At 32.4% G+C, this 14,209-nt stretch overlaps 1 protein-coding gene and 1 pseudogene across 1 annotated transcript; both read left to right on the forward strand.

The window, feature by feature from the left end:
- Nucleotides 1-835: 835 nt before the first annotated feature.
- On the forward strand, nucleotides 836-3,591 carry LOC114721300 (glucose-6-phosphate/phosphate translocator 2, chloroplastic-like). Its single transcript, XM_028907121.1, has 5 exons — nucleotides 836-1,642; nucleotides 2,074-2,299; nucleotides 2,424-2,646; nucleotides 2,790-3,003; nucleotides 3,255-3,591. The coding sequence occupies exons 1-5, from the start codon at nucleotides 1,118-1,120 to the stop codon at nucleotides 3,264-3,266; spliced, it is 1,200 nt and encodes a 399-aa protein (XP_028762954.1). The 5' UTR covers nucleotides 836-1,117; the 3' UTR covers nucleotides 3,267-3,591.
- A 2,289-nt stretch (nucleotides 3,592-5,880) lies between these two features.
- Nucleotides 5,881-12,549, forward strand: LOC114721305 (beta-glucosidase 46-like; annotated as a pseudogene).
- Nucleotides 12,550-14,209: the final 1,660 nt, after the last annotated feature.

Raw genomic sequence — 14,209 nt, forward strand, 5'->3', positions numbered from 1 at the left:
CGATTTCGTCCTGTTATAATTATTTTTTCTGTGTGTGTATGGGGGCCAATTGAAGGTTAATTTACACATGAAAATAATGCGGACTTTGAAGAATTATCTCCGCGTGGAAAGTTCAAACTCGGCCCGCAAGGTATTTGTTGACTATAGCAATTAAGAAATACAAATTGCCTTACGATCCTCCAGAAAGGACAAAGATTTAGCATGTATTTTTAAAAGAATAAACTTATTATAAAAGTCCAATATTATTATTAATTGTTATATTAATTTAATAAACATATGAAATTACATATGAAATTTCTTTTATATTTAGAAATCATTTAACAAAAGTATAAAGTATGATTTTTTTTTTAAAAAAAAACTGGTAATTTGCATTCCCCCTGTGTGATAGTTTAACTGTTTTAAGAACTTAATTAATAAAAATATCTAGTACTCTTTCTGTCCTTAATTTAGGACCTAATTATTAAGTTAATTTTAGTTCTAGATACAAAACTTATTTTTCATATTTATCAATTTTTTTGAAATTACCTTTATAGATCTCCTTCATCAAGTAGAGGAGGAAAAGATGACATTCAGGAAAATGATTATGATGTTTTAGGAAAAACATGTCATAATTTTTATAATTAACTAGCTTATCTAATTTTTTTAATTTAATCAAATTAGTTAAACAGATTTTATATTAAAAATCAACGGAGAATTAATTTTTTAAACAACAAAAATCTAGTAAATTTCAATTAACTATTAGTTGTTACCAACCATGTGAGTCCCACATGCCGTCTCTCTTCAGTCTTCCTCCTCCCTATATAAACCTCTGCTGAACCCCTTCCTCTGCAGAAAAATATATTTTCTTCTTTCTCTTCCTTCTTTCCTCCACTTGCTCTTCGATTTTCTCGCCATCCAATCTTTCCAAAGCTCAAAACCTCTTTTACCTCACCAACATTGCTAAAAGTTTTGAACTTTCCACATTGTGATACTTCCAAAGCAACCCCATCAAGCAAACAAGAGATCCCAACCCAGAACATAAATCTTATCGATTCTCAGATACCCATTGAGCTTTTCTCCTGTTAACTGCAGATTTACTTCATTCGCATTTCGCTTAAGCTAATTCGAAGCATTCATAATGATCTCTTCAATCAAGTACACGACACCTTCACTGAGCTGCTCTGCATTCTCAACAAGCAGAAAGCTTTCTGTTCCAAGGCCTCATCTTTACACACTACCTGTTATTCAGAATGCCCAGCAAAACCCAGAAACTGAACTCTCCATCTCTACCCAAAAACCCCTTTACATTTCATCGACTAAGAGCTTCACATTTCTGGCAAATCCTAGAAGGAGGGTTACAGAATGCCAAGCCTATGAGGCAGAGAGGTCGCGACCCATTGAGATTAACATCGAACTGCCTGATGAACAGGCTCAGATGGAGGCTGCTCAGAAGCTCAAGATTGGCTTGTACTTCGCCACTTGGTGGGCTTTGAATGTTGTGTTCAATATTTACAATAAGAAGGTTCTCAACGCGTTTCCTTACCCATGGCTTACTTCCACTCTGTCTCTGGCCGCTGGTTCTCTTATGATGTTGATCTCATGGACCACAAGGATTGCGGAAGCCCCCAAAGTTGATTTGAATTTTTGGAAGGCCCTGCTTCCGGTAAGTCAATCCCTTTTTTCCCCAGATTTCTTGATTGACACGCAATCAATCATGCTACAAGTATGTGATCTAGAATTAATAATAATTAAGAGGTTATAATAAGCCTATTATGGACTGTCTCTAATAGCTTTAAGCTCATGAGTTTGGAAAAATAATTGGTAGAAATCAAATTTTGACTGAGTTAATCATGACCATTCATGCAGTTATGTCAAAATTAAATTTTGTGAGATCCACATATTACTGCTAACGTTAAAATAACTTGATAGCAATAGCTTTAAGACCTTGCAAAGTTTTGTCCTAACCCATTTTGAAGTCTAACCTCAGAAAAAATGAGGCCTCATCTGAGTCACTTTCTGTGTTCACAGCCATCAAAAAGTGGGTTGATGTGAAGGATTATTGTTTAGGACTCACCGGGAAAGTTGATTATGCAGGTGGCTGTGGCCCACACAATTGGGCATGTTGCAGCAACTGTGAGTATGTCAAAAGTTGCAGTTTCATTCACCCACATCATCAAGAGTGGAGAGCCAGCTTTCAGTGTCTTGGTCTCTAGGCTCTTGCTTGGAGAGGCATTCCCTTTGCCAGTTTACATGTCTCTGATTCCAATTATTGGTGGTTGTGCACTTGCTGCAGTCACTGAACTTAACTTCAACATGACTGGTAAGCAAATTACTTGTCCACAAAGACAAAATTCCCGGCTCATTACATGTTCCAATATGATGTTGAGCTTGTGATTCTGATCCCATTTGTTTCCATGCTCTAAGTACAAAACTCTGTGTTTCAGGTTTTATGGGCGCTATGGTATCAAATTTGGCATTTGTGTTCCGAAACATATTCTCAAAGAAGGGAATGAAGGGGATGTCAGTTAGCGGAATGAACTACTATGCTTGCCTTTCAATGATGTCTCTATTGATTCTCACACCTTTTGCCATTGCTGTGGAAGGTCCCAAAATGTGGGCTGCTGGCTGGCAAACGGCTGTGTCTCAGATTGGTCCCAATTTCGTTTGGTAAGCAAAACAATGTGACTATCTGATCATTGTTTGTTTTCTCTAGCCTCTTAATCACTTGCAATTGGTAGAATTTCATTCTAGTTATCAGTTTTCTTCTTGGACGCAACATAACAAATGGATTCTGGTTCGAAATTTTACAGGTGGGTGGTTGCCCAGAGTGTCTTCTACCACTTGTACAATCAAGTGTCTTACATGTCTCTTGATCAAATATCTCCCTTGACATTCAGTGTTGGGAACACAATGAAGAGAATCTCCGTGATTGTCTCTTCCATCCTTATCTTCCACACTCCAGTTCAACCTGTCAACGCCCTTGGGGCTGCCATTGCAATTCTGGGCACCTTCCTCTATTCACAGGTGATTTGTCGCTTCCCCGAAAGCTGATTTTGATTCTTTGTACCCTACAAATATGATGTAAACGCTTGTTCATATCTCTCGAGTGGGGAAAAACAGAGTAACTATAATGTAACTCCTAAAAGCAAACGAAGTCATAATAGGATGTGCAAGAACACCTCAATTAATAACACAATTTGATGACAGAACCTCTACAGAAAAGTTATTACATATGTTTGGGATATGACTAACATTTCTAATATGATTCTGAGCAGGCTAAGCAGTAAACTGAAGCTGCCATGTGACACAGGAGATGAAGAGAGTGGTTTAAGCTGGAAGTGTCAATGATCACAATTGAAGTTGAAGAAGAAGAATTATTGCGGTCAATGGGACTTTTATGCCAATTTCACTAATCTTGGGAGGCGATAGTTAGAATTTATAATCACGCTTTGAGTCTGGTTGCCACTGTAGATGATCTTCCTTCCTTTTTCTTCTTTCTTTCTGCAATCTAAAGGCTGAGCGAGATGTACTTGAATGGAATAACAATGATGTTTCAGACATTTTGAGGCTTGAAAGTTCATGAATGACAAAATCACTGCTATTTTTTGACCTTTTGAATTAAAGGCAATAAATAATGATAATTGTAATAGAGTTAAAGAATGTGTTTTGTTCGGCAGCCGTGGCCCAAAGCATAACAAATGCAAATGAGCTCATGATATTCATCCAACCCAACAACTCCGTTAGCCCAATACTATTTGACTAAGTTATTCTGAGTCAGGTCATTCTGTTGGAAACCAGACAATGTGGTGTTCAAATGTCAATTCAGTCATTGGATCAAAGCAAGTGAGGCCGAACATGCAACACTTGAAGGGGGATGAATCGGTGTTTGCGCAATTTCAAAATGTGTTTTGCCAAGGGAAGTCAAGTTGGTGCATATTTCTAGAGATTGTAACACGGTTGCAGATGCGTTGGCGAAGAAAGGAATTGCAGAGACATCTTTGTATGAAGTTTGTCCAGGGAACCTTGCGATACTTGTGCAGAAAGAGAGTTTGGGGGCTGGTACCAGTCTATCTAGTTTCTTGTAATTGGGCTCTGGCCTCTTTTGTACCAAAAGAAATGTGTCTTGCCAAGCAATGAAATATAAATGGTAAATGTAAATAAGAGTTGATTCAGTTGGTAAGTGTTGGTTCATAACCCATAAGATTTGTAAGTACTTTTTAAAACATTTTCTGAACCTAAAGGCATATTCTGACCCTGATAAATTATGAGACTTAATTCATCTAAATTTTTTATAACAGGAAAAAATGTAAATAGTAATTGGGCCGCTTAGAGTGGGATGCTATGTATCGTTATGGCCTATGTCTTCAAGGAAACTAACTGGCCTCTATGTCCTTCAATGAGCTAGCTGGTGAGCCGTTGGAGAGATTCAATCTTTTGCACTTCAAATACTTGATCGATTTCTTCATTCAAATCATTTTCTTTGAATGTGTGGCTTCCATGCTTCCATTTTCTTTCCTCACATATCTAATTTCTGTACAACTCTATTTTTTTTTTCAAAGTGAAAAATCATATTAAACTCCAACTAATCCTGGTCAAGATGAATAGAATCACAAGGATGGTAAAATTTTTCTCATGAACGCCTTCAATCACCAACGGGTACTTTTCCTTTCCTTTTTGTTGCAGTATGGGTTCTTTATCGGCACGCACCTTTAGTTTCTCTAAAAGAGTCACGAGTTCGTGTCCTTCCAGATTCCACCATGAATATTGAGGAAGGTCAGCTTCTTAATGATTGTAGGATTCTTGACAAGTTGATTGCCAGTTTCCAAAAATGTTGCAATCAAACTAGCTTTCGTTGTCTATCTTCCAAAACTTTCCAGATTGCGTATCGGATTTGATTTATTCCTAACAATGCAACATCAAATCCTTTTGCAATAAATGATAGACTTTTCCAGTCTATATTATTTTAGCTCCCCTGTTGTTATGCCTGTGGCCAATCTGATTGGGTTTTTCACTCCATCATTATTTAGTCCACTACTAGTTAAAATTCAACTATGAAATCAAAATCCTATTTTAAAAACCATGGGGCCAGTTAATTAAAAGTATAATGAGGACCCAGAGTAATGTTTTAGATTATCAGTATCACTAATATAGCAATATAATTATCAGTAACATTCATATCAAATAGTATCTCCAGTCCTAATTATAAAAGCTAGTTGGCTAATTTGAAGAGGTTAAGAAAATAAGTTAAATTAGTTATTTGTAATAAATAGGTGTTGTCTTTTCTAAAATATCCTTACTAATCAAGTGTACTGGCTAGAATTACCATTATTAGAAGAACTATCTTGAAAAAAAAATGCATAAATATGATAGACAAAGTGGATTGGGATCTTATAATTAGAACCAAAATAAAAGTCAAATGAAGTGTTATATTAAGGACCGGAGGTAGTATATAGGAAGCTGAGACCTGTTCAATATATTATCAATTGATTTTACTATTATCTATATCAGTATCGTTAGTTTAAAGTATAAAATGTCCAAGAAGTCATAATTGTAGATAGTGTGATTTATTTGTGAAACCCTTTAATGTATGCAGAAATTAAACTAGTTTAAATGATAAATAATGTCCAATTTTTTCCCTTCTTATTCTCCTAAATTCAAATTAATTAAACTTTCTCTCAAAACTCCAAGGTCATTTGGACAGCCCTTAAGAATTGATGGTTGCATGTCAAATTTTGAGTTATGACAGTAATTAGTCTCGTCCTTGTCAGTTTATAATAATCACTAATATTCTTCACTTCTCACTCATGACGAACTCAGAAGTGATGTATATATGCGTAACACACACACACACACACACACACACACAACACACACACAGAAAGACAGGATCATAAGATAAGAATGGAGTTTGCAGTATCATGTCTGCTTCGAAATTCTCGTCTCTTCACCTTAAGCTTATGGTTGTCAATTTTCATGGCAGCTTATAGTGCGACTAATGTTCTATCCATGAACCAGAATTTAGAATCGTCTCCTACTTTTCCCAGTAATTTTCTCTTCGGAACTGCATCTTCCTCTTACCAGGTTCATTTTCTATTTTGTTTTTCCCAGTTCTTCATATATTACAATTTAAACATGACATATATATGAATGGAAATCAAGGGTTTTGATCATCATCATATATATTTGTGCGTGTCTCGGTTTGCAGGTTGAAGGAGCTTTCTTGAGTGATGGGAAGGGACTGAGTAACTGGGATGTTTTCACTCATAGACCAGGTTTTCTGTTTCTTTAATGATGAACTTCCCAGTATGATGATGGCTTTGATGGTCCACGTCCAGAAACCTAATTAGAAACTAATGAAGTAGAGAGCTATATTATATTATATTGTTGTCCTTTTCAGGTAACATAATGGATGGAACTAATGGAGATATTGCTGTTGATGAATATCATCGTTATCAGGTATCAATATCTTCTATCAGCTTTATCTTTCTCTTTTTGGTATGAATACTCTATTAAGTTTAGTTTCTCTTTTTGGTAATATCAACTACTTCTAAGTGTTAGTGACTCCTGTAGTTTTATTTACATGACATACAGAAGTCTTTTTTTTTTTTTAAATTTACAAGTCATATCATTAAATATTTAGCATGAATATACTATTTTACTCTTCATTTATTATCATCTAAATTGTTATTTTCTTGAAAAGTATACATATTAAATAGGGATAAAATTGAAAAGTTGTCAAATTTTAAGGTAGAGTTAATGAAGTTTAATATTTCTCTTAGCTTCTGTGAAACACATTGAAAGTGACTTATAAATAAAAAAAATATATACTTAGTTTATTAGATTTCAAAATATTTCACTGTCTGTTTGGCATAACATGAACGTGCGAAAGAAATGAGAATGGAAATTTCTCACCTATAAGCATAAGAATTTGTTTTTCTTAAAAAAAACCATTTTTCATTTTTTTTTCAATTACCACGTACAGTAAAAACATTTTCCCTCCTGTTCTCTTTCTTACCCTCCAAGAACTTCTCTATATACCAAACATATTACTGAGGGCTTGTTTGGAATGGTGTTACAATCCTTTAAACGTAACGTTTCAATCGTGATTTATAAAATTTAAGATAAGTATGTAATAAGAGTTTTATGTCCAATTATGTAAATAAGTGCTTTTGAAAATCCCAATCATAATCCCAAACAAGCCCTAAGTATATATAACAGGAAAATAAAAACAAGTGCATGTTCATTGTCAACTCCTAAAATATACTTCAAGGAGCTCAGGAAATTCAGATCGTTTCATGATAGAAATTAATCATACCAATTATAGTAAATACAAACATGATTGAACACAGTGCTTAATTATCTTGTTCTTTTCAAAGTATAAAAATAATAAAATGTTTGTAATATAGAAAAATGATATAATGAATAAGCCTATGTAAAAAATGTGAACCATTAAAATTACATTTTAATCATTAGAATGAAATTACATGGAATACAAAAGCTACTCATGATTCGTAAAGTGATTAAGAGGGACTGAATGGACAAATGGGCAGCCCCACTGGTCAATTTCTCTTTTTGTCCCATCATTTCCTTCCCCCATCTGTATTTTCGTATCGCCTCTTGATGATTAATTAAAGTGCCCCACAAATAATTCACTTCTAACTAATAATCATACCCCTCACATATTAATTATTTTTCACCTTTTTGTTATCTTATTTAATTTATAAACTACAAGTAAACTAAATTATTAATATAACCATTTATAGACTAGGAAGATATATACTGCATAATAAGACAGACACGTACATATATTTTGCCATTAATAAGACATATATATAAACACACACAGTATCATAGTTGATTTAATTCTTTCTATTTGGCTTTTAACATTTCATTGATAAATAATAAATCATATTTGATGTTAATCATATCTCATCAATTATCTTCAATAAAAAATATTAAAAATAAAAAAAGCGTATGTGAACTTATTCTAAGCTTAATAGCCAAAAACCCGTTTTTTAAAGTCTTAAACCATTTCATAGAATTAATAAATTTAGTTAAGGTTAGACATCCTTACACTATAAGGGTATTTAAGGGGGGAAAAAGTTTCAAACAATTTTTAAACGGTCTTGCAATAAATAATGTTTTTCAATTATGCTTATATTATTCACACAGGCTATGGCCCGAAAGAAAAATCATGAAGAGAAATTGCCAATCTCAGTTTGTTACTTATTTGATTTGGCGGCGGAAAACACAGGAAGATGTGGATCTTATAGAGGATATTGGAGTAAACAGTTATCGCTTTTCTATATCTTGGGCCAGAATTTTACCCAGTAAGTTTTTCCTTTTCTCATTATCTAACTTTCAACCTCCAACTCCCATATAAAGCATTCTCAGCCATAAATCCTGAACTGGATTAGTTGGTTATTCACATGTTATCTCTTGTCTTTAATATAAAAGCTAGTTGACTTTTAATTTAGTTCTAAATATAAGATCTCAATCTACTTTGTCTCTCATATTTATTCATTTTTTTTTCAAAATAGTCTTTATAATAGTTACGCATGTTAGATGTTCAATCAAATGGTAGTTTTAGCTAACACATGATTAGCAAAGGTATTTTAAAAAAGAGAATACCTAATTATTACAAATAACTAACTTAACAAACTTCTTTAATTTACTCAAATTAGTCAACTAGCTCTTATATTAAAGACCTGAGATAGTATTTAGTAATAGGATCCAGATGATGATAACATCAAGAAAAAAAAAAAAGGGGGTTTTTAAGATTACTCATATTTAAAGTTTTTTTTTACCTGAACTCATACTTAAAGTTTGATGCAATTCTTCTTTTAGCCTTTCAAGATGTAATTCATTATTTTAAATCAGGGTAAATTTGATTTTTTTTTAAATTTTCAAACAGATTTAGTGACTCGTCCATCTTTCTTTGGTTCTCGTGAAGTGATGGTTAGAGGTGTCTTATAACGGGAATTAAAGTGGAACTTAACTAACTATCAATTACCTTTAAAAATTTTATTGTCGAAAAATACTTAAATCAAAATACTGGTAGTACTTGTGTACAAAATTTGCAACATAATACTTTCTGGGTATAAAAATTTATCAGGTCATTCTCACCAATAAAATTTTTAAAGGACTCTTTTTCTTTTCCTAACAGAGGGAAGATTTGGCAAGGTGAACAAACAAGGACTTGAACATTATGATTTCCTCATTAATGCCATTCTTAGGAAAGGTCAATCACGTAATTTTTATGATTTATCTCAATTCACTTTTCACATTAGGAGTCCTATTTGTCAATAAACAAACCCACAAGATCGGACGGTGGACCCACCCTAAAAAAATTACATGTTAGGTTTCATTTTATGTATTCAGGAATAAAGCCGTTCGTGACATTAGCACACTTTGACATACCTCAGGAACTTGAAGACAGATATAACGCAAGGCTGAGTCCTAAAATTCAGTGAGCCAAACTTTCTGATCATTTTACCATACAATACTTAGAATATTATGATGAATGAAGAATGATGAAATTAATGAAGATTAAGGATGTTTTGATCAGGCAGGATTTCAAGTACTATGCAGAAATATGCTTTAAGAAGTTTGGGGACAGAGTGAAGAAGTGGGTTACCTTAAACGAGCCTAATGTAGCAGTGATTAATGGGTATAGAAGAGGGATTTGGCCTCCTTCCAGTTGCTCTGCTTCTTTCGGAAATTGCAGCCATGGCAATTCTGAGAAGGACCCTTTTGTTGCTGCCCACAACCTTATCTTATCCCATGTTTCTACTGTTCACCTCTACGTACAGAACCAAATACCAGGTACCCTAATTTTCAATGTCATTTGTGAATGATTCATGTTACTACCTCCGCTCTTAAATATAAAAGTCAAATGAAAGATTCACAATTTGGTTCTAAATATAAGACTCCAATTCATTTTTTTTTCAAATTTTGTAATTTTTTTCCAAAAATATCTCTATTGATTGTATATGATAAGAGGGTTTATGTCTAGAATAGTTACAATGCACATAATTAAAAGGGGTATTCTAGAAAAACTATTTGTTATAAATAACTAATTTAAATAATTTTTTTAATATATGCAAATTAATTATCTAAGTTTTATATTAAAGACTGAAAAAAATTTAAAATATGTACGTAGTGCCTCTAATTAAATGTATTGTTTGGCAACTCAGGAAAAACAAGAAGGTAAAATTGGAATTGTGATCAATGCAATATGGTTCGAGCCCTTTAGTAACTCATCAGAAGACGAGTCAGCAGCTGAGAGAGCTCAGTAATTTTACTTCAACTGGTAAATATGAAAGCTACCATTTAATTGTATTAAACATAAATTTATGGAGAAATTGTTTAATATAATATATGATAATGAAGGGTCTTGGACCCAATTATATGGGGGAAGTATCCATCAGAAATGAAGGAAATTTTAGGGCATGACCTCCCAGAATTTTCAAAGTATGAAGTGGAAAGACTCGAGAATAATGGAATAGATTTCAGTGGGGTGAATCATTACACAAGCTATTATATATGCAAAAGATTGCATCTTTTCTGAGTGTGAACCCGGTTTAGGAGCTTCCAAAACTGAGGGTTTTGCCCTTTAAGCTCATCAGAGGAATGGAATCTTCCTCGGAGATCAGGTATGAGACTCTGAATAATATGTGATGTATTTTTTGTATGACTACTTGATAGAATCATATTTAAGTATTGTCAAGTTTAATTAGGGATAACTCTCTCAAAAGAGTTTTCTACATTCACACATTCAAATTTGAGATCTTGTGTTCAAACAACCAAAATCCCTTCCATTAGGACTAATAATGCCTATTAGTAATATATACGGTATACATTTTCAGCCTTTAAAATTTATGAAAACCGTGCATTATTTATAGTATTTAATTCCAATATTTATTATAAAGTGTTGAATAGTTTTCTTATTTTTTAACACTGTAAGAAATTTACTCTATAGAAATAATTGAACAATCATTCCATCAATTCAAAAATATTTTTATTTTTTCATAAATAAGCTTAATTAATGCTTTATTTATACATTCATCAAATGCCCGAGGGAAATATGATTGCTTTTATATTGTTTTCTCAAAGTTGTTTTTCATAACTAAAACTACCAATACAATCACAAATAACTGAAATAAGATAAGATGTCACGACTTAGATGGATAGGGAGAATAAGGATAGGAAGAAGCATATGGAAAATAATAACAAAATAATGAAGAATGGATTTAAGTCCAAGTATAATAGAGTCTAAATTTAGAATAAAGAAACTAATTTCTGGAATGCATATCTATACATATATATTGATATTTTTCAAGAAACAAATTGGTGCATAGGCCGGCCTTGTTCTCAAATATTATATTTTCATTAAAAAAATTAGTAATATATAATAATAAATAATATGCATGTCTTGTCCTGATTAACACCTCTGCAAATCAAAGTAATTATGATTAATATATGTAAATTATGCAGACTGCAGTTGCTTGGCTGTATGTTCATCCTCAAGGAATGGAAAAGATGATTGTATATATAAAGGAGAGGTATAATAATCTACCAATGTTCATTACAGAAAATGGTGAGTACAACTAAAATCAATTTTTATATTAATTATAATGTCACCAATCAATATTCAGTTATTTTTTTATTGGCAAAAAAAATAATCTATGTATCTCAATATTTTTACGATATTATCTCTCTTCGGTTGTATTTGATTATTTTCAGAAGCACTCAAGGTAATTTCAAATCTCCTTTTCCCCCCTCGTAGTCTAACCTTTTTGTGAAATACCCGATGTATATTACAAAATGTAGTTAACATTTATTAGTTCACCCAAAAAAAAAAGTTAACATTTATTAACGACAGTGACTACATGCTACATTTTAAAATGTTTAATAGGAACATTGTCATGCTTAATAGTTTAGGACATGCAGTGTTCCTGAAAGAATAGTTTAAGAACAAATATGATTGGGCGAACCCTTTAACTCTTCATCTTATAAATTTAGATCATCTGAGCCAAAATGTCATATCTAGTGATAAAATTATAAACATTATATATTTGTTCATAATCATATTTATATGGTTTCTTTTCTTAATGCGTTGTAGGATATGGAGAGATAGAAGATCCGAGCCCAACCACAAGAGACATAATCCATGATGTCCAAAGAGTGAACTACTTAAGTAGTTACTTGAATTCCTTGGCCACAGCCATAAGGTATTATTACAATTGCACATCCAATTATGAACGACTCTATTTATTATATATGATCGAATTATCATTAAATTTTTTTTTCTTTTCTGCTAATTATAGTTTTGAAAGTAAAACTGTGAAATTAATAAATGATCAGGAAAGGAGCAGATGTGAGAGGGTATTTTGTATGGTCATTGTTGGACAACTTTGAGTGGAAATATGGATGCAGTGTGAGGTTTGGGCTTTATCATGTGCATTATATATGGCACTCTCAATAGAACCACAAGACTCTGCTTTACGGTACAAACACTTTATTGCTCAACATCAGCCTCCCAAATCTCCAACACTCTTCATTTTCTGACACCAATTTGAGATTTTACCAACTGGAGTTGGGTCTAACAAAAAGAATTAGTCTTCTATAATATGGTGAACTAAAGTTCGAATCCACGTTAGGAGAGGTACCTATATTTAGTGCCTGACAGTGTTTCGAATAGGATTGTTTCTAATAAGAGGGTACCAAAAAGAAGAACATGAGATTTTCTTGGAGCTTGTTTGTTTGGGGTCATTTTTAGTGGAAGAGGTGATTTGAATTGGTTGCAAATTTAATGAGTTTGATGTCGCGTCTTGTTTAGAGTTTTTCTGCGGAGAATTCTTAAAAAGTGAATCTGTACTTGGAAACACGATATTGTATCGTAACTTAATTATTGCTGAGTTTGCCAAGAGGTTTTTCAAGGAATTGTGCTCGTTTCGTTGAATTTTCAAGCCTATGATATGTATAGTTTTGATCATTTCTCTAGTTTTATAATTTCTAGACCTGTTATTTAATTATGATCTTATTTTGTTCCGTCTTGGATTTGATAAACTATGACTAATTTTGTTTATTGAATGAAGTTTCATTTTCAATGGACGGAAGAAAAATTTTAGTTAAGTTGGTTTATTTTATATGTTATCATTAGACTATGATATGTAACGAGCTTATTGTATATCACATCGATTTGTATTGTATGAGGAAAGCGATATTAATTTAATTTGCTATTGTGATAATCCACAAAAATGAACAGCTTCTGATTTTGACTTCAACAAGCAAAGGCCACAAGGGTGGTTTGAATTGAACTTGTCCATTTTGTCACATTTCTTTGTTTTTCTTTTTGAGGCGCCAAACATTGGACTTAATAAACAAATTGCTTAAAAGTTAGGTAGAGATCAATGAAACAACAATCAATCTAATCTAATTTGGTCATAATATTCTCAATTAGAAGAGTATTAGTATTATTAAAACGAAGATGAAGCAAGAGACAATGGCTTACTTCTGCCGGCCGGCTCAAGAATAATACTCCTCCGGTCCTTAATATAGGACCCAATTCTTGAGTTGGCTTTAGTCCTAAATATAAGACCCATTTCTTATATTTATCAATTTTCTCTAAATTATCCCTTTAGATACTCCCTCAACCATAATTAAGTAGAAGAAGGAGAGGGGGTATTAAGAAAGATAATTATGGTGTTTTAGGAAAAATGTGTCAATTTTCTTATAATTAACTAACTTACCTAACTTCCTTAATCTAATCAAATTAGTTAAATGTGTCTTATATTAAAGACCGGAGGAGTAGGTTGATTATGAAGAATGAAAAGGAAAAAGAAAAAGGGGGGGGGGGTAGCTGTCTAATGAAGTATTTCCCTTTATTCCCTTTCATTTCTCTTATTGATTTTGGATATTATAAAAGATTATATATTTATGAACCTAAAAACTATTTAATTTCTAATGGATTATTTATAATTACCTCTTCATAAAATTTTATATATAAATTCATATTAAAAAAATATAATTCAATGATGACGAGACTAATAAACAGATACATTTTCTTATATAAAGCTGGAAAATATAAAATGTAATCTTACATCTAATATAGATATTCACATAAAATATTTAAATTTATAAATAATTCTTTTGGATAAATAAAATTATTTTTAAAATAATAAAATACAGTCATGAAATAAAAATAATTTTTATAACGGGATAAACA

Source organism: Neltuma alba, unplaced genomic scaffold (assembly GCF_004799145.2).
Source record: "Neltuma alba isolate B1F8T4 unplaced genomic scaffold, ASM479914v2 tig00012028_pilon, whole genome shotgun sequence".
Lineage (NCBI taxonomy): Eukaryota > Viridiplantae > Streptophyta > Magnoliopsida > Fabales > Fabaceae > Neltuma > Neltuma alba.